This window comes from Hylaeus anthracinus, unplaced genomic scaffold (assembly GCF_026225885.1).
Source record: "Hylaeus anthracinus isolate JK02 unplaced genomic scaffold, UHH_iyHylAnth1.0_haploid 11980, whole genome shotgun sequence".
Classification (NCBI taxonomy): Eukaryota; Metazoa; Arthropoda; class Insecta; order Hymenoptera; family Colletidae; genus Hylaeus; species Hylaeus anthracinus.
The window spans coordinates 892,517-919,615 of NW_026534328.1; the positions used below are offsets into that span (position 1 = coordinate 892,517).

General features: G+C 33.7%; 4 protein-coding genes and 1 long non-coding RNA gene across 10 annotated transcripts; 3 read left to right on the forward strand and 2 right to left on the reverse strand.

Moving 5' to 3' along the window:
• Positions 1–228: 228 nt before the first annotated feature.
• Positions 229–11,333, reverse strand: LOC128897123 (centromere-associated protein E). Of its 2 annotated transcripts, XR_008462214.1 has the most exons (10): positions 10,906–11,333; positions 10,584–10,818; positions 10,240–10,474; positions 9,840–10,171; positions 9,634–9,751; positions 3,704–9,544; positions 3,444–3,614; positions 3,089–3,253; positions 454–620; positions 229–361 (listed from the first exon to the last, which is right to left on the reverse strand). XR_008462214.1 is itself a non-coding variant. In XM_054160803.1 (9 exons), exons 1-8 carry the CDS (start codon positions 11,057–11,059, stop codon positions 3,134–3,136), a joined length of 7,206 nt encoding a protein of 2,401 aa, XP_054016778.1. In that variant the 5' UTR covers positions 11,060–11,332; the 3' UTR covers positions 2,622–2,956; positions 3,089–3,133. The 2 variants fall into 2 exon arrangements, 1 of the variants encoding a protein (XP_054016778.1); XM_054160803.1 differs by lacking the exons at positions 229–361; positions 454–620 and adding an exon at positions 2,622–2,956 and having other exon boundaries at positions 10,906–11,332.
• Positions 11,334–11,977: 644 nt separating this feature from the next.
• Positions 11,978–14,597, forward strand: LOC128897130 (prenylcysteine oxidase-like). Of its 3 annotated transcripts, XM_054160838.1 has the most exons (8): positions 11,980–12,171; positions 12,254–12,288; positions 12,400–12,606; positions 12,727–12,868; positions 12,956–13,259; positions 13,327–13,450; positions 13,512–13,861; positions 13,959–14,597. In XM_054160838.1, exons 3-8 carry the CDS (start codon positions 12,525–12,527, stop codon positions 14,217–14,219), a joined length of 1,263 nt encoding a protein of 420 aa, XP_054016813.1. In that variant the 5' UTR covers positions 11,980–12,171; positions 12,254–12,288; positions 12,400–12,524; the 3' UTR covers positions 14,220–14,597. The 3 variants fall into 3 exon arrangements, with proteins under 3 accessions (XP_054016812.1, XP_054016813.1, XP_054016814.1); XM_054160837.1 differs by having other exon boundaries at positions 11,978–12,288; XM_054160839.1 differs by lacking the exons at positions 11,980–12,171; positions 12,254–12,288 and having other exon boundaries at positions 12,422–12,577.
• Positions 14,598–16,961: 2,364 nt separating this feature from the next.
• Positions 16,962–19,291, forward strand: LOC128897135 (solute carrier family 35 member E2A-like). Of its 2 annotated transcripts, none has more exons than XM_054160848.1 (5): positions 16,962–17,589; positions 17,729–17,980; positions 18,117–18,303; positions 18,425–18,653; positions 18,719–18,859. In XM_054160848.1, the coding sequence occupies exons 1-5, from the start codon at positions 17,325–17,327 to the stop codon at positions 18,725–18,727; spliced, it is 942 nt and encodes a 313-aa protein (XP_054016823.1). In that variant the 5' UTR covers positions 16,962–17,324; the 3' UTR covers positions 18,728–18,859. The 2 variants fall into 2 exon arrangements, with proteins under 2 accessions (XP_054016823.1, XP_054016821.1); XM_054160846.1 differs by having other exon boundaries at positions 16,963–17,589; positions 18,425–18,628; positions 18,719–19,291.
• LOC128897133 (putative cystathionine gamma-lyase 2) lies at positions 19,291–24,967 on the reverse strand. The gene is made up of 8 exons (XM_054160844.1): positions 24,808–24,967; positions 23,333–23,468; positions 21,126–21,413; positions 20,888–21,022; positions 20,692–20,827; positions 20,476–20,628; positions 20,159–20,324; positions 19,291–20,090 (listed from the first exon to the last, which is right to left on the reverse strand). Exons 2-8 carry the CDS (start codon positions 23,465–23,467, stop codon positions 19,946–19,948), a joined length of 1,158 nt encoding a protein of 385 aa, XP_054016819.1. The 5' UTR covers position 23,468; positions 24,808–24,967; the 3' UTR covers positions 19,291–19,945.
• LOC128897153 (uncharacterized) lies at positions 23,479–24,419 on the forward strand. Of its 2 annotated transcripts, none has more exons than XR_008462224.1 (2): positions 23,479–23,942; positions 24,047–24,419. It is a non-coding gene; the product is annotated as an uncharacterized LOC128897153 (long non-coding RNA). The 2 variants fall into 2 exon arrangements; XR_008462223.1 differs by having other exon boundaries at positions 23,479–23,938.
• Positions 24,968–27,099: the final 2,132 nt, after the last annotated feature.

The window sequence follows — 27,099 nt, forward strand, 5'->3', positions numbered from 1 at the left end:
AACTGAAAAATATTATAAAATTTTATATTAATCTTTGTTTGTTTTTCCAACAGTTACATACGGTCTTGATAGATTGACCTTCGGGGATACTTACATAATAGGACAATATGGGGTGTCATATATTGTCACACCACTGGGTATGCCGCAGCCCCCGCTACCACCACCAGCCTTCGCGTGGCCGCAACGCGAGAATGTGGCACATTTAAAAATAATCGTTAACCAAAATTATGTCAATAATTTTTTATTAGTACTTAAAATTAATATATTTCGTTATACTAATTTCAGTGTAACAGGCGGCGGCGGCAGCGCGGTAACAGACGCCGCAGAAGGGCCAAGGCGGAGAAAATAGTAGTAAGACCACCTGCGAATCAACGAGGGTCACGGATAATCAAAAATGTCTATATTACAAAAAATTAAAAAAAAAATAAACTAAAATTATCAAGTGTATATTACCTTAATTTGTATTTCCCATATACACCCTAGTCCAGAAGTTCCCCAACTTTTTAGATCCGCAGCTCCCTTAGTATACAGATTACACTAACCAACAAATTTAAACTTTTTTTAAATTCCGCGATATCCAGTAGGTGATTCTTATAGGGTTCCTCGTCCTAAATACAAATCTGAAAGTGAAATTGCTCCATCACCCTTGGTTTTCGAGAAATTCGAGATTTTGTAAATACGGTCGATTTTGAGAGAAAACGTAGTACTACTTGAAAACTACGAACACTAGAAAGTTCTATTTAGTCCTAAATGATAGAGGAGTGTTTTCTGAATATGAATTATCTGCTCTTTTGAATGCCTGTAAATGAACGCCGAAGTTCAAAAAGTTGCCGACGCGAGTACTTTCCACGAAATACTTTTGTATTTTAATAAAAAGTTATTCACTTAGGTCGAATGTACTATCCATTATAGGTTTCAGCAAAAATTTCTGAAGAGAAGTTGCCATAATCGAATTTCCAACAATTGCGTTTGACATTGTTTTCCAATCGGTTCAATAGTTTAAATGTTACGGGCCAACACATATGAGAAACCTTCAATTTCTTCGGCTAAATTAGAACTCAAAAATTTCTTCCATCGCCATGCAAAATTAGTAACTGTCAAATTATGTCCAGTTTCTTATTGTTTACGCATAGATCACACTTTTACGAAGAAAGCAAGCTTTTGTCGAATAAAATCTATGGATAAATACCGTAGTTAGGAACAATTGAGTAAAGGTACAACAATTCCAATTTTACTCTGTTTTTGTATCATTCTCCTATTTATATAGGAAACGTCAATTTAATTCACTTTGATTAGAAATAAATGTTGTATTGCTTAACTAACAATTATTCATAAACAAATTTCATAATAATATTTTGTTTACATAAAGAAATAAGTATTTTCCTTCACATTTTTCAATTTTAATATTTCATCTGGCCAGTAAAAATATTTTTTTTCCAACAGTTGGCCATCCCTGGTCTACACCACGTGGAAAACCGTGTGTAGACTGACGATATAGTAACAACAGAACAGACGACGACAGCGCCACAACGGAAAGCGCGACAGCGAGGCAGCCATATTGCCAGACAAATCATCAAGATTTCACAGCAACGAAGCTCATCAAGTTTTTTGAAGCGAAGAAGCAATATTTTCTCACGATTCTTTTTCTAAAATATTCTCTACATCACTCCACATGCCACTCTAACGCCCGATTTTGCAATTTCGGTCTTGAAACTTTATAAATAATAAAAGTATGGTTTCTTTTTTTTTATAGAATAAATTTGTTTACAAACACTTTTTCCAAAATCGGGCCTTACAGTGGCATGCGCCAAGGTATAAGGAATATTTTAAAACCAGAATTATTAGAAAATATTGCTTCTTTACTTCAAAATCCTTGACAAGAATCACGCTAGCCTAATCGTCCTGTCTTCGTCTCTCCTGCAATTGTTGTATCGCCCTCTCTGTCGTTGTCCCGGAGTTTCCTACTTTTTCCGCGATTATCGCTGAAGTCAACTCGGAGTTTGGTTCTGGGTCCTGCGCACCCTTAACATTCAAAATCGGTTTACGAAATTCGTTTCTTTTCCTGTTACCTTTAACACTACTTGTATTATTCACGATGTTCCACCAGTTGCGAAATATTTCTAAAAAATGGGCAGTATCTGTATAATTAAAATCTTTCATAACTGCCATTGTTGAATGATGGAAAATATTATTTACTAGAAAAACTTTTTGCCTATCAAAATTATTAGGAAACAATGGTTTATAATTTAATTTATAAGCTTTCGTAATAATTAAATATTTTTCAAAATCGTAAACTGTAAGTAATTGGTTAAATTTAGCTAATCTTTGTTCATTTGTATAAAAGTCGGGGAAAATAAAAACAAAGAATTTAGAGTTGAGTAGCACCGTCGAAGGGCTCGAGGCTAACGAAAAGCAACTGCAGAATATCATAGAAGCGAACTCGATCGAGATTAATAGGAACAATCAAAATATAGAGAAGGTTATTGTTCTTATTACGGAAACAAATATTTATAGACAAACCGTATTAAAATTTCTAATCATTTTCATATTTAAAGCGAAACGGAGTAATTTATGTGTTAATTGGGTAAGCAAATATCAAAATAATTTAATGGACACAGCTATAATGTTTGTAATAATATCGTTTATATGATTGTACAGTGTAATATGATGTAATAAAAATCGACAGAAATTAAATGTTTTATAATTATCTCAAAACAAATTTGATAAGTAGGTTTTGTTTGTACATTTAACATAAAGCACTTAAGATCTAAAAGCGAAGAATTGACACGACATCGAATATCCTATTACAATAAAACTACGAGAGAACTATATATACAACTTTTCTCTCATTTGTCTAATGAATTTTGCTACACATTACCCTCAGGGGCTGCAGTTATGTTTGAGCATAGCTGTAGTACGGGTCTACCGATCCTGAGGTACTCGTGCTATAGATGAGCTAGTGGGAGAATTACGAATAGATATTTAAATAAATGCAAAGTAATGCAAAGTAAATGCACGATTGATGCATCAGGGCATCTTACAGTCAACTTACGCGACTTTTACACCCTTAGAAATAAAACTCACTCACTTTTGATACTCCAAATGCTTCAATTGGGTTTCAAATAATTGAACGTTACGTTGATTCCAGTTCCTTTATTTTATCCTCTAGTTCTCTTATACGTTGACATCGAGAACGGCATAGAGCTTTCATTAACGCTTTTTCTTTTTCCAATTTTTGAATTTTTATATAATCCTATACATACAAACAGTACGATTAGAATTAGATATCGATTCAGAATTCGATTAGAATTAATACGCGAACGATTCTTTCAAATATCGGATGAAAATACATGGTTAAAATTTTAGAATTCTGGTAAAATATGATAAAACACCACTTTTTTTGTTTGATATTTGAGAGTTCGTGTATTAGATATCTAACCGACCTCGACAATTCCGCTGCCAGTGCTGCAGAAACGTATAGAATCGTTGGGAAGTGTTTGGCAAGCTTGATCATTTCTATTGAGACGCCATCGTCTACACACTTCGCATTCCCACGTATTAACATCGTTTAGAGTTCTTTGTAGTTTCCTTATTTCGGAATTTAAATATGCATTCTGTTCATAAAAAGTATTACACGTTTAGAATTTGAATTCCATATTTGTATTACATTTTTAGATATTTTTCCGTATAATTTCATACATACCTTAGTGCGAAAAGCGAGCAAGTGTTCTTCCAATTCTTTGCACTTCTTTTGATACGGGAAGCTCTCGCTTTGAATTTGAATCTCCAACGTCGCGATTTTCCCATTTTTTGACACCAACTCCAATTCCAATTCGTGAATTTTCTTTTTCAATTGCAGACACTTTTCCTCGTAATCGTAAAGGTTTTTATTAGACGTAAGAATCTCGAATTTTCTTTTCGCGTTTTCTTCTCGTTTCTTGTAATCGTTCAATCTCGTTAGCAGTTCCAAATTTTCCGACTTCAACTTATCAATAATATCCTTTACCTGCGTTGTTTCAACGTCTCTTACATCCATTTCCAATTTCATTTTGAACCCATCGATCTGATCTCGAAGTTTCTCGTTAACTTCGTTCAGGCATCTTATTTTCTCAGTTAGCTCGTTGATATGTACGTTCTCTGTTAGACGGGAGTATAATTTGTTCTCTAATTTGGAGATTTCATCGTCTCGTTCTCGAATTATTCCTGCGTATTCCTCCAGCTCGTCGTCCAGTTCTTTGTTCTTGTCTGTGAGTTGTTGGACCTGTCTCGCGTACTCTTTAAGCTCGTTATCCTTTTGGCCAGCCATTAATTTCTTACCTTCTAATTCTGATACGATTGAATTCTTTTCTAATAGAAGCGCGTTGTACTTACTTTCATCTATCAACGAACTCAAACTGCTGTTTTTGGACAACGTCGTCTTAAGCTCGCTGTTTTCTTTCATTAAGACTTCAACCTTACCCTTTAAATCAGCTACCTCTTTTAACGTCTGATTTTTAATCTCTTGAAGCTCGGTCACGCGATTGCTCGCTCCTTCTAAATTATTCAACAGCCTTCCATTCGTCTCTTTCAGCTCCTCTATTTTCGCTTCCATTTCCATCTTGCTAGTACTGTTCCTGCCTTTCCTCTCCAGCTTCGCATTTTCTTGTCTAAGCTCCTCGTACTTTTCTTTCAACTCGTTCAGTTTCTCTATCAGTACCACGTTCTTATTATTCAGTTCGTTCAACTGTTTGACCAGTCCAGCATTCTTTATCTCTTCGGAATTCAATTTGTCTTTGATTATTTCCAACTGCGCTTCCCTTTCCGCGAGCAGAGCCTCCGTTTCACCTTTGTATCGCTCTATGGACGACTTTTGTTTCTCGATCTTCTCCTTTAACGTTTCGCATTCTGGCATTATAGTTTCAAGCTTCGTCTTGTACTCTGATAACTCGTCACATTTCTTCTTTAAAACTTTTGCAATCTCTTCTATATGCGAATCCTTTTTCTCTACTTTCTGAATCATTTCGTTGTAAGCTTCTTTGAGTTGTTCGAGTTCCAAGTTAACCCTCTCTATATTTTGATTGTTCCTTTTAATCTCGATCGAGTTCGCTTCTATGATATTCTGCAGTTGCTTTTCGTTAGCCTCGAGCCCTTCGACGGTGCTATTCAACTCTAAATTCTTTGTTTTATAAGATTCTATAGTATACTCCAGATCGCTTATCTTCTTCTCGCATATCTCTTTCTCCGATTCTATCTTCGACTCTAATTCCCTTTCTTTGTTTTTAAATGTCTCTTGGGTTTCTTTCTCCTTTTTATGAGCGATAAATAAATCTTCTTCTTGCCTATTGTCGACCTTGTATCGCTTCTCGAATTCCATCTGCCAGTTGTTCAAATCTGCCTCGAGCACCTTCACGTTGCTTTTGAGAATCTCGTTCTCGTGGTTACTCTCTCTTAAAAGATGCTCTAATTGCGAAATATTATTTTCATACTCCTTATGGACGCGTTCCCGTTCCGTTAATTCATTTTGAAGCTTCTCGATTTCCGCTTCCAACTCCTTCGCCCATATCGTGGCACGTTTCTCGGTATCCGCGCTTTGCTGTTTCTCGTCCACCAATTTCTGTTTATCTTTTTCAAATCTTTCTCGTATGGTTTTAATCATATCCTCCTCTTTCGACACGAACGTCTGTAGCAAGATCACGAAGATCTCGTTCACAGATTTACCTGAGAGATCTTCTGAAGTTCTGTTACACTTGAGCGACCTTAACTCTTTCGTCATACATTTTCTAATGTCGTTCAACGACTCGCTGAGCTTTTCGTTGTCGTTAATTAATACTTTCTCGTTGCTAACTGCGCGTTCGTTTTCGATGATCGTGGCATTGCATTTCTCCTCAATATCTCGCAGTCTGGAAAGTTCGCTCGTTAATTCCAGATTTTTATTAACGTGCTCGTTTAAAGTATCTTTAAGTGTTTTAAGATTGCTTTCAAATTCTTCGATACGATGCTCGTACTGTAGAGACAGCGATTCAAGCTCGTCTTTGTGTTTACTTTCTAATTTACTTTTAGAATCTGTTAACTCAGTTTCGACTGCTTGCAATTTTTCCGTGAGAATACATTTTGCTTGTTCGCTGTCTTGCAATGACTTTTCTATCTGGAATACTTTTTCTTGGACTTCCTTGTACAAGCATTCCTGTTTCGTTTTATCCAATTGAAGATCGTTTACGCGTACTTCCAATTCTTTGATTCTAACTGAGACTTGTTGTTCTATTTCCGAGTTTTTCTGACTCGTAACTAAATCTAATTCATTTTTCAAAGACTCTATACGCTCGTTCAATTGATCAACTAATGTATTCTTACTCTCTTCCTTCGCTTTCAGTTCCTCTAGTTCAGTTTCTAACGTTAGCTTCTTGCGTTCAAGATCCTTTTCCCTCGCCAAAAATTGTTCCATCTCGCTACTCGTGTTAGACAATTCATTCTCGAGAACTCGTATTTTCTCTATCAAGGCGATCTCGTTACTAGATACTTCCCGTCGTAGCTCCTCGTTAGCAGCTTTCAATGCGTCGATTTCATCCAAGAGCATTTCTTTTTCATTTTTCAATTCACCGAGCGTAACAGTGAAATCCACGCTCTTCGTCTTGAGTTCGTGCATATTGTCTCGCAATCGGTCGATATGATTCTGTATTTGTTCTATTCTACGTCTACTCTCACTCGAACGTTCCTTTGACTCGGTACTCGTTGCATCCGTGGTCTTCTTTTCCTGAACCTGGAACTCTGTAAACTCGTTACACTTATCTTCGTACAGAATCGATAATTTATCATGATTTGCCTTTAACGTTTGTAACTCGTCGTTCAGATTCCGAATTCTCTCCTCGACGAAGCTCACGTTTCCTTCGTCCACGAAACTCACGTTCGCAGAAACATCGTGTCGGCTCGAATTCAATTCTCGGCTGATTATTCCCTTCAACCTTTCGACATCTACGCACTTGCGATCTAATTTACCTTGCAGGTCCTCTAGTTTCTGAGTCAGAGCTTTCTTCTCGAGTTTAAGAGCTCTGCGACTCTCGTTCAAATTTCTTAAGTGCGCGCACTGACTACAGGAAGTTAATTTCAAGTCGCTAAGCTTTTTATTTAAGCGAGTTAAGTAACCAATTTTCTCCTGTAACGTTGTAATTATACCCGCGAGTACTTCGTGGTTTTCTGTCTGTACAATATTTTGCTCGATATAATTTGCAGTCTCGATACTGTCGCTGAATGTTATCAATGTATCTCGTAATTGTTCGGATGTAGAGCGATCGAAAACTTCCATTGCTTCTAACAAGTTGTTGGAAAATTTAGTGTTCTCTTCAGAAAGTATCGTCATTTTCGCCTTCAATTCTGCTATTTCTGCCTTCAACATGTTATTCTGCGATCTTAAATGATCCTCGCTATTCTCGACAGAATTCTCATTCATTAATTGAAACTGATCTATTTTGCTTTTCAATATATCGCATCGTTCCTTCAGCACATCATTTTCTTCTATTTTGTTTATTAAATCCGTAGAAAGTTCATTATTCTGTAATTCTAAACATTCGTTCTTTTGAGCGAGGACAGCTACTTCTTCCTTATAAATGCACTCGTGATCGTACAAAAGCGACTTGGTTTCTTTGATACTTTTAAGCTCGTTATTCTTCTCCACGATAGTAGTCGATAATTCAATGTTCTCAGCTGTTAAATTATCGATTTTATTTTGATACGTCGCAACTATTTGTTCCTCGCTTCGAGTTTCCGTTATTCTAGAACGCGTGGACTTCAATTCGTCGTTCAAAGCTTCTAAATTGCTTTCTAAATTAATTTTCTCCACTGTAACTTCGCTGATGCGACTGTAAAGTTCATCGATTGTTTTTTGAAGGTCAAGTTCTGCCCTCTTTGCGTTCTCTTGCTCTGTGGCTAATTTGCCAGCTATTTCCGTATTCTCAGTTTTCAGTAAAGAAATAGTCTTTCGAAGAGTTTCTACATCCTGTTCGAGACTCTCAACGTTACATTTTGTTTCATTCAGTTCCTGATTTTCCAATCGAACATTTTCTTTAGATTCGCTCATTTTTAATTCCGTATCTAACATTATAGCCCCTTTGCCATCGACAATTACATTTTCTACATCTTTCTCCGTATCGTTTTTCACTTCCAATTCTAAAATCTCATTTTGTTCGTCGCATGATTCACAATTAGTATCCTCCATTTCTTTTCTTTCTTCATTATCTCTATTTTGTCTGTCCAACTCGGAAATTACTGCCATCGCTTCTCGATTTGTATCTTGGTCCGATGTTATCCTCGATTTCAATTCCGTATTAACATGTTCCAATTTGCATTTCGAACGCGTTATATTTTCAATTTCCTTTTCCAGTTCAGAGATCTTTTCAATCGCCTTTCGACGCTCGGTTTGCTCTAATACAACTGTCGATTGCAATTCTGCATTAAGATGTTCAAGTTCATCTTTTTCGTTGCTAACTTCTTCAATCTTTTTCTCCAATTCGGTAACCTTTATCGTCACCTGTTCATTTCCAAATTTCGATTCGAAATTGGCAGTCTTTTGATTTAATTCAGCTATTAATTGATCGTTCATACGTTTAAATTTGTTTCTTTCCGAAGCAATCTCTTGAATAAATTCTTCTAGCTTCGAAATTTTTTCAATCGCTTCTTCTTTCGCAGCTCGCTCTGAAATTACCTCCGATTCTAATTTCGCGGATATTTGGTTTAACGTGGCTTTCAACTCGGCGTTAATCTGCTCGAACTCGTCCTCCTTAGATGTAACGTCTTCGCTTTGTTTCACGGATTCCGTAGTGTCTGCCGTCGCGACTTCGGAATCGAACTTCAATTTCTTCGACTGTAACGGCTCCTTGTTATGCGTGCAATAATTATTATTTTCTTGGCATATCAGTTGCTTCTCCATAACTGTAAATTGACGGAGTTCCGCATACTCCTTTCCTAAATCTTCGATACATTGTCGTAAAATATGTTTTGGCGTGGAAGGAGACACCTCATAACTTAGCGTTTGAGTTGCTGTGTCACATTTCTCTGGTGTTATATTAAGATTAATTTTTTCTGGTGTTATACTGTCCTTGAATCTAGCGATTAATACATCATCCATAAATGTAACACGACGATTACGTTTCGTGACGAACGATTCGTCGTCGCTGTCGGTAACGTCTCCTCTACTTTCGCGAGCTCTTTCACTTTCAAATAATTCCAATTCGAAATCGGTGAAAGCCGTTTGAAATGTTTGATTTATTATATCTGCGGATTGAATGATACTCTTCCTGTTATGTGGCTTCTCGCAAGACATTTTTTTTATAGGCGATAACTCAGTTGCAGGCTTAAAAGAAGGCAAATGTTGATTAAACAGTCCCGGACCGCCCCATGTTTGTCTTCGTTTAGATTTATACTTGAACGATTCTTGATTCGTAGTATCTCCAGACACGATTCGCGTCTTCAACAATTCTATACGCTCTTCCAACAACTGATTGACGCGTTCTTTTTCCTGTAATTTCGATTCCATCTCTTTAACTTCTGCTACGCGATTTTCTGTTTTTATTCTCTGAAAAAGAAAATCAATTTACGCAATTACAAATATATTTTATGCAACGAGTTACAGTAATTATTACGACACGAATTCGAGTTATAGACCTGTAATTCTGCTTTAAGTTTCGATAATTGTTTCGCGTATCGTTTCAAAAGTGCTGCATCGGACATAACTTCGTTAATTTCTGGCTTGTTTTTTACACTTTTAGCGCGACATGCGAACCTAAAAATTGACAAAATAAAATTAAGAATTTGTAATAATTAGGAATGGTAGGAATATATTATATTAATTATGATAGCAGTGTACTAACGACAAAGTGCATTGAGTTTCTTCCAAAGCAGCTGGAGTCACGGCGCACAGTATAGCCGTCATAGCATTACCGCCAAGCGAACTCTGCAACAGTCTTGTTAATTTACTGTCACGAAAATTAACATGTTTCTGGCTATCTTGAGATTCACTCAATTGCATGATTACTAATCCTAGGGTTGATAGAGACATGTTAATGTGTCGTCCTTCTTTAAATCTTTCGCCTGTTGCTCCTGTTTGTCGTGCTCTTTCAGAACCAGCGAGATCTACTAGATTCAATTGGGAGACTTGTATAGCACCATCCGAATCTCCTTCAGCTTCTCTGCTTTCGATTGTCTAAGCGGGAAACATACATTTGTCGAAAAAGTGTATTCTAAAGCATGCTTAGCTCAAAGTGAACTTACAATTCTAAATATGGTATGACTTCTACTACTACGTTCGTTCATGTTAGTTTCTCCAATTCTTCTTATTTTATCTCCTTTCTTCATCAAAGATATCACGCTCTCTGGACAATTTGTGATTTCTTCTTTACATTGTAAAACTATTTGTCCATTACCGTCCTCTTTAAGCTTCAAATCGGTATTATTTTTGTTCAATAAATCGTTGACTCTTTCGTTGTAAAGCTCTAAATATGATACTCTGAAAAATGAAAGTAATCTTTCGTATAAAGTTTAAGAAGATCAATTTTATATTTATCTTCTTAACTACAAAATAACTATCATATCAGTTTCCATGATAATAAGTATACCTCAATAAAAATTCCCTTCCGATAGTGTTTCCAATCGCGTCAAACATATAATCAATCGCAAGTGGGACTATCCCGAGTTCTTGGGATGTCCCGAGCATGCTGTACGTTTTACCAGAGCTTGTCTGCCCATAGGCAAACACCGTTCCATTGATGCCATTCACAGCAGCATCGACAATAGGCTTCACGATAGTATTGAAAACATCCATATTAGTTGCATCGGTATCAAAAATATGATCTGTGGACGTAATCCAATCAAATAAACTTCGTTAAGAATAAAATGAAGTTTTACTATTCAAAATCTTTACAGACGCTGGATACGCACCGAAGCAAAATCCTCCATCTCCACGTTTTTTCATCTCCGAATCGGTCGGGACAATACAGTTCCCTTGAACTACCCATTGTATCGTTTGATTCTCTTCTTTCTCGCGTTTTATTAACGGTCTCACTCTAATCGCAACTTTAATGCTATCCGACATTCTTACTCATTAACGTATCGTTCGATACCATCAAATAATTAATAACAATATTTACATCGCTTGCGACTTTCCCATAATTGTAACCGCCGTTTGAAAAGGAGACTCTCTCAATGTCAATTTATATTTGAATTTTCTGCAGTCCGATTGGCCGCTTTAACCATAAATTTGCTATTAGCAAGGCGGCCGCCTAGCGCGTAGTCTACGCTACTGCGGGCGCTCCAACGGTATACGCGCGGTCTGATTGGTCAGTGTTTTCCGTTAATATCTCCTTAACGAAGCTTCGGACAATATTTCCGCTAAGGAAAAAGTTGTTTCAAACCACCTCTCGAACCACCCCTTTCAAGGTGTTACAATATTTTTGGGACACCCTGTATAGCTCTTATTTAATCTCTATCTGTTCATAATAAAATGCGTATGAATGCTCCGACCTGAGGTCCCATTGAAGGTCATATGCAGTCATATGTCATCAGGATGGGCAAAATCCTAGGCTTCGAATAAATCTAAAGTTTGCTGATATGTTTGTCTCGTTTCCTCTTTTAAACATTTTCGCCTATCTCTGTCACATACAATGGGTTCCACTAGTCACGTCTATGTTACCAGATTCGGTTCCCGCTCACGCATGCGCGTCAAAAAAAGCTGAGCGCGCAGTGCTGTAGCTATAGGAAACAATATATGATCCCATAGCAACGGTTGGCACCAAAACCAGGAAAACCGTTTCTTTTGCTATAAAAAATGTGTTTTGTCTGTAAAATTACTTCAACCTCTATCCCTATGTTATCATTCATCCATACAATTAATGTTATTGCATGTTAAACAGTATTTCCAGTTTTCATTTATAATTCTATTTTTCTTTGGAGCGATTAAAGGTGCCAGTTTTATGGTCGTATTAGATACTTTACTGTCACTAACAATAAAACCAGTGCGCATGCGCGACTGGAAACCGAATCTGGTATCACTGGATCTGGTTTATTTCTTTTTTTCTTTTCTCTAGATGAAATTGGATGAAATATAACTGCATGAAAACTTGGTTATAATTATTGTAGCTCCTATGATTAGTTTATTTCAGAAAAAAAATGTATAAAATTTAAAAAACGATAAAGACTACACAAGTAGTAAGTTATATTTGAAAGAATTTGCATAAATAGAAAACATGAATCACTATATAATATTTTTATTTGTATTTATCCTTGAAAGAGGAATTTGTTTTGAAAATTGTAAGCCAAATATAGGTAAGTTTAGTTCAAATTGAAAGTCAAATATGACTGAAACTTGTTCGCTTAGAAAAATAGTAATAGATTGTATTTTATGCATAGTCTAATTTTCATATTTATATATTTTAGCTATTATCGGTGGTGGTATTGGTGGTGCAGCAAGTTCGCATTTTCTTACAGAATTATTTAAAAATAATCTTAACATTGATTTATATGAAGCAAAAACTATCGGTGGACGCCTAGCCACAATTCAAATGGATGATAATGAATTTGAAGCTGGTGGTTCAATTATACATCCTGAAAATAAGTACATGCAAGAATTTGTTAAACTACTTGGTACCTTATGTCCTTTTACAGTTATAATTGTATAAATATTTACAAAATAATGTTAATTTAATCATTGTTTTCTTTGTAATTATGAAGCTTCTTAATGAACTCTTTTTTTTATTTATTTAGGTTTAGAACACGTGCCAAGTAATAATCAAAGAGCAGGGATTTGGAATGGTGAAGAATTCGTATTTGAAGAAAGTAACTGGGAAATAGTATCTTTAGCTAAATTATTTTATAAATATGGTATTCAACCATTTAGTCTTAATAGGTATTTTGCATCACTTTTTGATAATTTGTTAAAAACATGTTACTAATTGGTATTACAATAATAGTTGATTTTATTTATTTCAAATAGATATATAAATTCCATAGTTAATAGCTTTGCAAAGATATACAACTTACAGGACGCTGGAAAATCATTTGAAAATATCACTAGTTTCTTAACAGTAATGAATGCAGAGTTCCCAAAGTTATTACAAATATCTATTAAACAATACCTTTTAAACTTGGGTTATGCAGAAAAATTAATCGACGAGATTGTTAAGGCTACATCTGTCGTAAACTATGGACAAGATACCAATATTCATAGTTTTGTTGGTAGCGTATCTTTAGCTGGAGCAGGTTTCAACTTGTGGTCCGTTAAAGGAGGAAACAAAAAGGTTATTTTTATTAATCTCTCAATAGATGTAGTTTCATTTAACAATTAATGATGTGGTAATGTTTTAGGTACCTGAACATTTAATATATAGAAATAGAAATGTAAACATTGTACCTTCCTGTGTTACAAAAATTGTTAATGTGCCAATAGAAAATGGTACCAATTTATATGAAGTGCATTATCGCAATAAAGGTATGCTATATAGTTAATAATATCCTTGTTATAACTCGTTGAATAATTATGTCTATTTCAGATAGTACAACTGTAATGAAATCAACGTATGACATTGTAATTGTTGCAACTCCTCTTATTCGTGATCAAGAATTTCCTATAATTTTTGAAGGATTTCCTAACAATGATCTTCACAGCATAGGAAAATATCATAAAACTAGAGTTACTTTTGTTCAAGCAGATTTAAAACCAAATTATTTTGGTTTAATAGAAGGAATAGATGCTATACTTAGTTGCGAACCCAATAAAACAATAGTTAGTTCTGTGGGAAAATTGAGTTCTGTAGATGGCTTAATGAAACATAGCAGGGTTTGGAAAATCTTTAGCAATACACCTTTAAAGGAAGGAATTATAAATGAAATGTTTTCAAATGTATGATATGTAATATTTATAATATTTACAAAGAAAAAAATAATACTACAATTGATAAGATTTAACGAAATGTAAAACCACTATAATATTTTTTTAGATCAATGCGGTGAAGGAAATTGTTTGGGATGCATATCCTGAATATTCAACAGAAATTCATGAAGCAAAATTTAAACTGCACAATGCGCTTTATCATGTGAATGCCATTGAATGGGCTGCCAGTGCAATGGAAATGAGTGCAATAAGTGGAAAAAATATCGCAATTTTAGCGCATGAAAATTTTTCTCAAAAATGTAATTTTAAACGTACTCAACAAACACAAGCTGATGTACCTGAAAATACACCATCTATAGAATTATAGTAATTATACTATATGTTATTACATACGTATGTGATTGCAAATTATTTTAATAAAACTACTTTAAATACATGAAGTTTAAAATTATAAAAAAATATAAAATCATATGATTGATCTGTAAAATAATATGCTGAAAATTCTTATAATTTGATTATTTTATCAAAAATGTAAAATGATTCTTTAGATTAGATAATCATTTATAAATAATTGTGTTATTTGGAATTATGGAATGCAGTGGAATCGAGGCGTTGTAAGCTGTAAACATTTGTGACGAATTGTGAGCCAAAGTATAATGTAACATGACCGTATACAGTCATTGTTCGCGGAGTTATGATTATTTAAAGTTGAGTGAATTTCAATAAAACCTTTTGTTGCTTCGTGTATTATAGATCTTACAAATCTTTTATTACATATATACAGATATACATGAAAAATAAAATGTAAAATACTTTTTTTTTATTTACTGAAATATGCAGATCTTTTTCTAAATATAACGTTGGTTTTTTCATGAGGCCAAAAAATACACCGATCAAGAGCTAAAACATTGCAGCGAACTCTTTGCATTGCAGATGATACATATTTCGACCATGAATTAACAATTACCAAGACATTGGCATAGTATTAAAAAATAATCCTAGTCCCACCTTGCTTTGTTCCATTTGAGCCGTGCACAATGGAGCAAGACGCAAATAAGTAGTAGGACGTGGGACTGCAGCTTTTCAGCGCGTGAGCGCTTAAATCCAGGGATGTGAACCGAAACAAAACTATGTAAAGCGTTTCACTTCGGGTTCGGAGTGAAATTATTTCGCTCCAGAAACGTTTCACTACAGAAGCGAATCAATATTATATGTTATAGTTTTGTTTCGCTCCAGGAGTGAAACTGTTTCTGGAGCTGAATTCATTTAAAAGAAGCAGTATAATAACTGTTCGGTTTCGGTTACAAAACGCCTACTGGTGGGGGAAAGTAGCGAAATTGAAACAGCTACGGAGCGAAATGTTACGAATTCTGTTTCGGTTCCTTTGATTCACTTTTAGTATTTTTACTCTTTTCACTATTTCCAATATTTTCATTATTTTCATTATTTTCATTGTTTATTATACTCATTATTTTAATTATTTATACTTTCATTTTTGTTTTTGTTATTTTTATTATTTTTAATGTTTTTACTACTTTTATTATTTTCATTATTTTTTGTGCCTTTCATATGCTTTGCGTTTACAAACGTTCCAGACGTTTCCAAATTTTCCAAATATTTGCATGTCACTACACGTATACATAGATACGTGCTCACACGCATAATCTCGCGATTCTCGCGATTGTCTTTTACAGGTTTCGGCGCTTTGGAAACGTTCTGTTTCTGGACGCTTCCAAACACCACAATACTAGTACAAATACAAATATGTGTATAATATATATTGATATGTGTTATATCGATTATGTATATTATATATAATATACATTTTCTATTTTAATATTTATGTCGCACTAAATACTAACTAACTATATATGTATAAAAAGCTATTCCTGCACGTAAAACTTACATCTAGAGTACATGACAAATTTGATAAACCAAGGGGTATTACAATGTTAATGCAATATGGTAGTTCGTAACAAATTTGTTTGTCATAGAGGACTGTTACAAATTTGTTAGTTTACAAATAATTTATTTGGAAAATTTGCAAAATCGCAAAAGTTAATGCAATGTGTTACTTCGTAACAAATTTGTTTGCAAATATTCGAGAACCGAAATAAGATAACAAGTCTATTTTCTTGACCGTAGACTATGAAAAATATTCATTGTTTTTACATACTCCGTACGTATTTGTATTATGTCTTCTCGTACCGAAACAAAATGCTATGTATGTTAGTTCAGTTCGGAGTGAAACATTTCAGTGTTCGAAGCTGGAGCGAAATTCACTATTTCGCTCCACAATGAATTACGGTTCAAACAATTTCGCTCCAATTTTACTTCGGCTCCAATTTCGCTCCAAAGAATCAATTCACTTCCAATTTCACTCCAAAGATTTCGGTTCTTGCAACCGAAACAACTTCGAATCGGTTCAGTCATGTGAATTACGTTTCGGTTCACATCCCTGCTTAAATCGAACGTGGAGTCAGGACCGATGTTAGGAGGGGGGCGCAGTGATGGGCAAAACCCTAGGATTCGAATAAATCTGAAGTTTGCCAACATGTTTGTCTCGTTTCCTTCTTTGGAAAATGTTCAAACATCTCGGCAAATTTCAGATTTGTTCGAAGCCTAGGATTTTGCCCATCACTGCAGGGGCGCCAGATTTTTTAGGGCCTCGCAGTCCGGTGTCCCTAGTATATGAATATACCGATATACAGTGTGTCCCAAAAATGTAACACCTTGAAATTTTTTAGCGAAAATGTTGTCCGAAGCTCGTTGAGGAGATAACGGAAAACCCCGACCAATCAGAACGCGAGTATGCCGGTGGAGCGTAGCTACGCGCTAGATGGCCGCGCTCATACGCTACCACGAGCGCTTCATCGGCATACTCGCGCTCTAATTGGTCAGTGTTTTCCGTTAATATCTCCTCAACGAAGCCTTGGACAACATTTTCGCTAAGGAAAAAATTGTTTCAAAATCACCCCCCGAACCACCCCTTTCAAGGTGTTACAACATTTTTGGGACACCCTGTATATACCCCTGACGGGGGACCGCGATAATCTTGCCCGGGGCGCCAATATTGATAAAACCGGCCCTCCGTGGACCTTACATATATGCATGCGTGGGCATTCTCATAAAAAAGCAACCGAACCAACCACATACAACCACACATGCGTATACATTGGTCCATTAAAATGCGATAACAGTAAAATTACTATGATTAATCAAACAGAAATCCACATACCAGTATTATCAGCAAATTATTACAAGACTACTTATACCACTCGATGCATTAATACTAAAATTCTAAACGTGACTCCAAAAACATCTGAGCACATAACCTAATTAACTTTTGGGGAAACATACGACTATCAACATTGCGCTAACCGAACATAATGAAGATGTGATCTCACCGACAAGGTAACATTTGTCAAATCTACGTAATGTCATAATATTTTATATCTAAAAGGACAGTGTAATGGAAAATCATTCAGTTCGTATAAATTATGCTCTAACACCTCGCGACACAGAACAACCGTTAATACATGATAGCCAAACTAAACAATACACAGACAACAGTAAAAAGCGCGAGGAAGTAATTGTATTAACGAGCGAAGCAAAAGGTGGGTTGTTTAATCCCAGAGCATTGCTATTTTTAACATTATGGTACTTCTTCAGTGGGTGTACTCTGTTCTTGAACAAGTACATTCTGTCTTACATGGAAGGAGATCCTACTGTTTTAGGTAAATAAATAGTGAAGTAATATTCAATTAAATTATACTTATATAAATTGTTCATATGGTTAATCCTCCATTAAATTTATAATTACGCTTTGCAAATGACTATTCGCCATACCAAGTAGACATTAATTTGTTCGAATAGGCGCCTGTCAAATGTTAATGACAGCTGTCTGCGGATTTATACAAATGTATTTTCCATGTGGAATGTACAAAGCAAGTCCTAGATTGATGAGACCATCAGGATTTTATAAGCACATGATACTGGTAGGATGTACAAGATTTACAACGGTAGTACTAGGATTAGTATCGCTCAATTATGTAGCGGTGAGTTTCACAGAAACTATTAAAAGTAGCGCACCACTCTTTACCGTCCTCATTAGCAGATATTTATTAGGTAAGAGACATAACTAATATTTTTTGTATATCTAAGTTATACACACTTTTGTACAGCGAGAAGCGTTGTTTAATTGAAATAGTGTTTCTAAAAATAAATTTAAAAGCAATTACAAATGTCCAAACTTTACTTTTAGGAGAACATACAGGGTTATATGTAAATTTATCTTTGATTCCTGTAATGGGTGGTCTAGCTCTATGTTCAGTGAATGAAATCAGTTTTGATCTCAGAGGGTTTGTTGCTGCTATGGCCACAAATGTAACGGAATGTTTACAAAACGTTTATTCTAAAATGTTAATCAGTGGTGATAATTTTAAATATACGTGAGTATTATATCAATATATATATATTGATATAAATTGTATAAAATTATACTTTATAATACATCTTTCTTAATTATATTACTTTCCCTTAAAAGTAATTATAATATATACGTAATTACAGGCCAGCGGAGTTACAATTTTATACCAGTTTAGCTTCAATTGTGGTACAAATACCAGTGTCAATTTTATTAGTAGATTTACCAACACTTGAGCATTCCTTCAGTTTTAAATTATTCATGGCATTCCTCCTTAATGGAGTCTTCTTCCATTTTCAAAGTATCACTGCATATGTACTTATGGATTATATCAGTCCAGTAACACACAGGTGTCCTTCCAAATTATATTATAAAGTAATTATATATTCGAGTATTCTGACTTAAGAACCAACCATTAAAAATACTATATTTTATTACAGTGTTGCTAATACAGCCAAGAGAGCATTTTTAATTTGGCTCTCTGTTTTGTTATTTAACAATCCGGTAACTGGTTTATCGGCTTTGGGAACATCCTTGGTAATAGCGGGAGTATTATTATATAATCGCGCACAAGAATATGATAGGTTAAACAAAGCGAAATTACGATATAATTCGAAAGTTAATTTACAGTAATATAATTCTAAAATTAATAAGAATTTATATTCAATAAAAATAGGTGTTTGCATCAAGCACATTGTCATTAAACTTAAAACAAATTTAGTAATAATTTTTATAATGATATATTTTATTCATTATGGTGACGAAATGTTTGCAGTCTCAATTAAAGTACGAAAGTGAAAAATGTATCTTGCATTCTAGATGCATTTTATAATATAGCTTTAATTGAAGACATGACGGTACAAATGAACATGATCATAACAAGTTGTATTAAACATTAAATATAACATGGGAAAAAAATAAAGGTAATGTAAGTAATTTTTGAGCAGTGCAACTCACATATGTACAAATTTATTTATGTATAATCTATAACTGACTTTTGTTTATATATATATATATAGATTGTATATCGTATATTTTAAAATATTTTCTTTCATTATGTTAAGTAATTTAATAAATTACAATTGATTTAGTAATAGTAGTTCATTCGTTTTCATTCATAAATTAGGTTAGGCTTGATATTAGCACAGCTAAACCTTTCCTTCTATACCATCCTATACATGTACTGTTTCTTTTCTTATCGTGTAATAAGCATTATTATAATTATTATTATAACTGTTTCTGATGCATAATTTACTTTAAAAACTTCAATATATGATTATCACAAACCCTTTTTTAATTTTAGTTTCAACTGTACGAGATTTTGCTGAATATAAATTACATAAATATATATTATATATAGATAATTAGGAAAATAAGTTTTTTCTTCAATAAGAAACTATTTTGGATCTAGTTCTTTCATGTGAAGTATCAGTAACCCTTTGCACTCACAATTGCAACAGCATAAGTCGTATTAGAGTGCGACGGGTTAATATTATTATGTAGGAATGTTAAAATTTAAATAATAAACTTTTTCAAAACGTCAAGTTAACCGTATAAAAAGTAACAATTACAATTGTACACTATATTGATAACTCCTCGTAGAGCTTATAAAGTTCCAGTGATATTAATGCACTGTTCATTCGTATTATTCTCACTGATTAGTGTGTTTATTGACAAGTTTTAAGAGCTTGATCAAGATCAGCTAAAATATCTCGTTCTGTTTCGAGACCAACAGACAACCGAATTAATTGATCATTAATGCCTAATGCTGCTCTGACTGTTTCAGGAACTGATGAGTGAGTCATAATGGATCTACACGAACAATTTAAAAATAGAATAGATGTTTCTATATATATTATAACAAAGTATTATTTACTTACGGCAATTCGGCAAGGGATTCATAGCCACCAAGTGATTCTGCTAATGTAAACAATTTTAGCGCCCTCAAAAACTTCCTACTATCGCCTTTAAGATAAAATGAAACCATTCCACTATAACCTGATGTTTGTCTAAGACTAAGCTCATACTGTGGATGAGAAGGAAGATCTGTAATTGAATTCAAACCTTAATAAGAGAATGAAGCAGGTCTACCATGTGATAAACTCAAAAAATTTTGTTCCAACTATTTAAATACTACTAAAAGTAATATGATATGACACATAAATATTATAAAAAAAGCAATATTTTTTATACATACACGGGTGAATTACTTTCTCTACGTAAGGACTAGACTCCAAAAATTTGGCAACTGCTAATCCATTCTTCATATGCTGCTGCATTCTAAGCTCTAATGTTTTTAGACTACGGTTAACCATAGCACAGTCAAAAGGGGATGGTACAATACCTAAGGCTGAAATAAGTTAAAAATAAATATTAGCTTTAAGCAAATACAACAGAAAATTGTATAAATTACCGTTTTGTAAAAATCGAAGTCTTTTTTCAATATCATCTCTATTTGTAATTGCTGCACCCATAATAACATCCGAATGTCCATTCATATATTTTGTTAGGGAATATACTACAATATCTGCACCTAATTCTAATGGTTTCTACAAACAAATACATCTATTGTAAGTCACTTAATTATACTATAACAAAGTATTACTCACCTGAAAGTAACATGTTAGAAAAGTATTGTCTATCACTGTTATAATTTCAGGATCTTTTTGTTTGATTAAATCAGTTATTGCCTTGATATCAATTAACTTAAGTAGAGGGTTAGTAGGTGTCTCGAACCAAACCATCTAAAAGTAAATATAAACGTATATATATATATATTTAATTATTAACTTTAGCTAATACACGGTTACTGAATTATCGCAAATTATATTCAAGACTTTTTCATACCTTTGTATTTGGTTTTATAGCAGCTACAACATTATTTAGATCTGTCATATCTACAAATGTTACTTCAATATTATGCAAGGTTAAACATTTTTGAAAGTAGCGGTTCGTCCCACCATAGACATCATCTCCAGATATGATATGTTCTCCTGCTTTTAATAACGAAGCAATTGTTGTTAGTGCACCTAAACCAGATGAAAAAACCATTCCATGTTTTCCACCATCTAAAGCAGCTAAGCATGTCTCCAGAACACATCTTGTAGGATTACCACTTCTCCCATATTCAAAACCCTAGAATGTTAAATAATAACAAATAACATGGATAATAGGAAAAATATAGTAGCATGTACAGTGATGAGCATAACTGTACCAATAACCACAGATTTTGTATACTTTATTTCATATCGTTATTAAAATTAAGGTATACAAAACAAGAATTCAATATAACAGGACATTTTACATTATTTAATGTAATATAAATAACTTTATAAAGTTGTGGATGTGTTATTGTTCATTTGCTTGTAATAAAGAATATTCTGTTGATCAGTTTTGCATGATATTTTTAACAATTAATTTTCTACTTTTAATAACTTACTAAGAGTATATAGTCTGTAGTCCTGTAACTTTTAAGACAACTTTAATTCATTAGGTATACTTTCTGAAAGATTCCAACAATAATCAGGATAAATTTTCTTCTATAATTCAGAGATGGATGATGGTGGTGTTTTGTAACATTTTGCACTTTCTGTTTTAATAATCCTCACAGATTTTCGATAAGATTGAGGTCAGGGATGTGTGCAAGCCACTCCAGTACAGAAAATGTTTGTTCTTTAAGTTTGGACACTTTTCACAGTGTGTTTTGGATCTCGATTGTGTTGGAATATATAATTGCTTCTTCAGGAAATGTAATATTTTCTATTGTATCCAGTAAATTCTTTTGTCAAATGTCTTTTTAGGTATACTGGTTTATTATTCCTTCTATTCTATGTAATTAGCTAATATCGAATGACATCATGGACTCCCAAAGCATAGTTGATCTATCTCCATGTTTTATTATTTGGTTGATGTGATTCTCCTTTTCAAATCCAATACCAAAAACGACTATCTGAACTAATTCCGTTTATTTTTGTTTCATCTAACAAAATAACACGTTCCCGTTCGGAAATTGTCCATTTTCTATATCTTTTTGCGTATTTTAAACGCAACTTAATATTCTTTTTAGATAGCATTGGCTTCTTCTTTTTGGTTCCTCTAAAATCATGTCTTGTAAGTGTTTTTTGAGGCATCTCACTACTTATTTCTGTATTTACATCACGTTTCTATAATTTTGCAGCCATACTTGCAGATTTTACTTCATTAGTGATAATGCAACGTACAATTCTGTTTTTTTTAATAGGTGTCAATTTCTTTGGTCATCCTCCAACTGAAGAAAATACATCTACACAACACTTTAACGTACCGACAAGCCATCATTTACAAGAGAAATGGTTTCTTTAATAATATTATGAGAAGTTGGTTTAACTTTCAATTTTGAAAAGTTTCAGTACTTCTCTGTTTCAATAACAACAGCAAACTGACCATTAAGTTGTATGAGCTTACAATGTAAGCACTGCTATATTCAGAGAAATTATAAAAGTAAATATTTATATTTCAGACACAGAGTTTGCACAACATGGGGCAAAATTGTATCAGTGAATATTCTTTGTTACAGGCGAATAACCCATCCACAACTTTACAAAATTGTTTATATTACATTAAATAGTGCAAAATGTTCCTGTGATATCTAGTTTTTGTATACATCAATGTCGATGACAATATAAAACTAATTATTCAATATCTGTGGTTATTAGTACATTTATGCTTTTCGCTGTAAAATAGTTATCAGAATTCTAATCCTTTTAAGTAGAAGTGAAAATCTCCATCAGCTACAATTGCTAATAATTGTTACTTATTAGTCCAATTGATATCAACTGCCTCTATTACAAGTGTATGTATCTTTTACTCTTAAAGATATATTTAATATTAACAGGAATTCAATACATATTGTACATTTGTAAAACAATATCAGAATTTAATTTGTTATAAAAAGTAACTTTCCAGTTAAATATTAAATAAAAAAAGAATATTAGGTCACTATGGAGCTATTGAATTTAATAAAATTTTGATGAAAAACAATAGAATTACTAGATTTCTAAAGTAAATGATCTTACTCTATGTTCTCCAGGTCCATCCTGATGAAAAGTAGTTGACATTACAATAGGAGGTACCACTGAACAATGAGTCCATTGTAACGGGCTTTGTCCAGCATGTATAGCTCTTGTTGAAAAGCCCTTATCCATAGACATTCTATTGAACACATTATAATATTTCATTAAAAATAAATATAATTTACTTAAAAGTTTAAATATTAGGTACTGGAAAAAATTTATGCGGTCTATTCGTTAATTGTAACTATATATCTATTTCGTGTGGTAATTGGCAACTGTAAGATATGAATTGGTTTCATTTTAAAGCTTACTCTTTGTAATTGGTATGCATGCTCTGTGGAGTTCAATTGTTTCGTTGTTGTGTAGCATAGGAACAGTAAACATGGACAGCGAAAGAGTAAAAATTTGTGCTTTTATTCTTTACAAATTTAAACTTGGCAGTACAGCAGCAAATGCAGCAAGATGCATTTGTAGCGTTTGTGGGGAAGGTGCTGTTAGTGAAAGAACGGCACAGAAATGGTTTAAAAGGTTTAAAGAAGGAAATGAATCGTTAGATGACGAACCATATTCAGGGTGTCCATCTGTCATTGAAAACAAAAAATTCATCGAGTACGTAAGTTCAAATCCAAGAAAAAGATGTTCTGTGCTTGCTCAAGTATTCGAATGTGAAGAATCTACCGCAAGAAAGTGAATTCATTTACTTAATTTTTACAAAAGATTGGGCAAATGGATACCGCACCATTTAATGGAAGAGAACAAATACTCCTGGCTGAGCATTTCCAATATCCATTTATCGATCGAATTTTAACTTGTGATGAAAAGTGGATAGAATATAATAATGTATAACAATCACACCACTGGGTTCAGAAGAGGTCATGTGCAACAGTAACCATACCAGAACTGAGTCTCCATTCGAAGAAGGTACTAATCACTGTTTGGTGGACTACACGAGGTATCGTTCACGTTGCTTTTCTTCCACGTGACAGACTATTACTGCAGATACTTATCACAAAGAAATTGATGAAGTCATTGATGAAATTGATGATAAATGGTGATTATTTCGTTGAATAAACCTATGATTTAAAACAGATTTGAGTATTTGTATTTTTCTCTGAAAATCCACACAAACCTTTTCTGAAACCTAATAGAATAATTTCATTACAATTTATATATTATTAAAATGTATACTCCAAAATTTATTATTATGCATTTATGTCTTTCTCTGTTAATTGTGAACAAATATTCACATTACTGAGAATTGGCAAACTCAACAGATTGTAGAATATATTACTATAAACTACATCATGCAGTTGCGACACGTGCCAACAAAAGGCTTTTTTCGTAAAATACAAGAAAAAATATTAATATAACTCATCGAATAAAACGGTTCTTATGAATTATGAAGTAGTGCTATATTAGTAATTTTAACACATTGTATTAAAATATTTATTTTTAAGAAACAAACAAGTATTACTTACGTAAATGATAAGTCGGGTTGAAACAAATTTAAAAATGAGCAAAGATAGTATGAATATTACAACTCACGGTCAGCTAAACTATTTAAAACTTATATAGATGTAAAAAATATCGACACGTGCATCAACCGCAACGTACGCTGGTCAAATGACGATGACGACACACCGGGGATCTATGATGCCAGATTCTGCTCCCTATCGCGCATGCGCACTGGTTTTATTTTTAGTGTCAGAAAAGTATCTACAGGGCCGACGTGACGTTTTGCGGGGACGGGCTCAAAAATTTTGCGGAGCCTGCATTCACATTCAAATCCTACACTTAAACTTTACAACGAGGAATTATTTATTTACAAATGCTGTTACATATTACATATATTTTTTATAAGATGAATATTAAATAATAATACTTTGATAATTTTTGTCACTCCTTTCAATTTAATCAGCCAAAAAAGTGTCTGTATTTGTTAATGGTATCATTAGTCTGTAAAAAGTTAATCCAAATCGGTGCTTTTTAATTCAGTAATTTTCGTAGAGGACCCAGAGCCGAACTCCGAGTTGACTTCAGCGATAATCGCGGAAAAAGTAGGAAACTCCGAGACAAGGACAGAGAGGGCGATATAACAATTGCAGGAGAGACGAGGACAGGGCGATTAGGCTAGCATGACCTTTTTCCAAGATATTGAAGCAAAAAAGCAATATTTTCTAATAATTCTGGTTGCAAAATATTCCTTATACCTTGGCGCATGCCACTGTAAGGCCCGATTTTGAAAAAAGTGTTTGTAAACAAATTTATTCTATAAGAAAAAAAAAACCATACTTTTATTATTTATAAAGTTTTAAGGCCGAAATTGCAAAATCAGGTCTTGGAGTGGCATCCGCCAAAGTGTAATGAATATATTAAAACCAGAATTATTAGAAAATATTGCTTCTTTGCTTCAATATCTTGGAAAAACTTTGTTGCAGTGAAATCTTGATGATTTGTAGGGCAATATGGCTGCTTCGCTATTGCACTTCCCGTTGCGACGCTGTCGCCGTCTTGTTTGCTGTTATTACATCGTTAGTCTATATACGGTGTTCTACATGGTTTAGACCAAGGATGGTCAACTGTTTTTGCCCCCGGGCCGGTTGGAAAAAAATTATTTTCACGGGCCGGACGAAATATTAAAATTGAAAAATGTTAAGCAAAACACTTATTTCTTTAAGTAAACAAAATTTTATTATTAAATTTGTTTATGAATAATTGTAATTAAATCGGTTAGTATAAGGTCTTCCGAAATTTGAAAATCTTTGGTGATAGCTCTGATAAAAATTAACAATTAATAATAAGCAGTATCTTTTACATCGCAACTTTCGTCCAGAGCTATTGCATAAATATTGGCAGATTTTAAATTATTTAATAACTGATTCACGCGACAATTCAAGCGGTAACCAATAGATGCAATGCATGCATTGCAGCAAGAGGTAATCATTTTGAAAAGTGTTTGCAATAAATAAGTGTTAACAACATGTGCAAATGTAAATAAATGAGAGGAAAGACGGAAACTCTTTTGTTTCTTTTTTCGCGGTTTTCTCGAAAACTGAGCATAAACGAGCAAATCACCTAACGTTTTTTTTCTTAGTTTTTCGGTGCCCAATACGCCCCGCAGTTTAGACATTTAAATTAGGGACACCCTGTATATACAGTGGGTGTAGAATGTATTCGTACACCGACCAATTTCCCAAAAAACTTTTGAGTGAAATTGTAGTTTCTTAACTTCTTTTTTTATAATCAATGATATTTTACATATTCTCGGAAGTCTCCAACAAGGGAAAGTCCGGAACAAGCGATCCGGACGAGCGCTTTTTGAACGAGACCGGGCTCAAATGAAGGGGGCTGATGAGTATAAAAAAAGCGCAAAACATTAGGGGTATCTGGCCAGACGTTTTTATAAAAAATGGCTTTAAACATTTGCAGACCACTAGAATCTAGATATATGAAAACATTGAAGTTCTTAACAGAAGCTGTTGTAGCTGCGGGTGTTACGCCGCTGGTTCGTGTTCAGAGTTCGTGGGTTCGAGAATTCGGTTAATGGACATTTATTTTTTTTCAACTGCATTTCCATTTCTTATTTCTCTTTTTACTCACTGCTATATAAATAATATATAAGAATTGCAAATAATATTGATGTGAACATAATATTATAATAAGTACATGCAATACATAATATAGCAATAGTAGAAGTAAACATACAAATGTATGGCATGTGGTGTATTTACTATTAATAAATTATTATCAATATTAATATTAATATTATT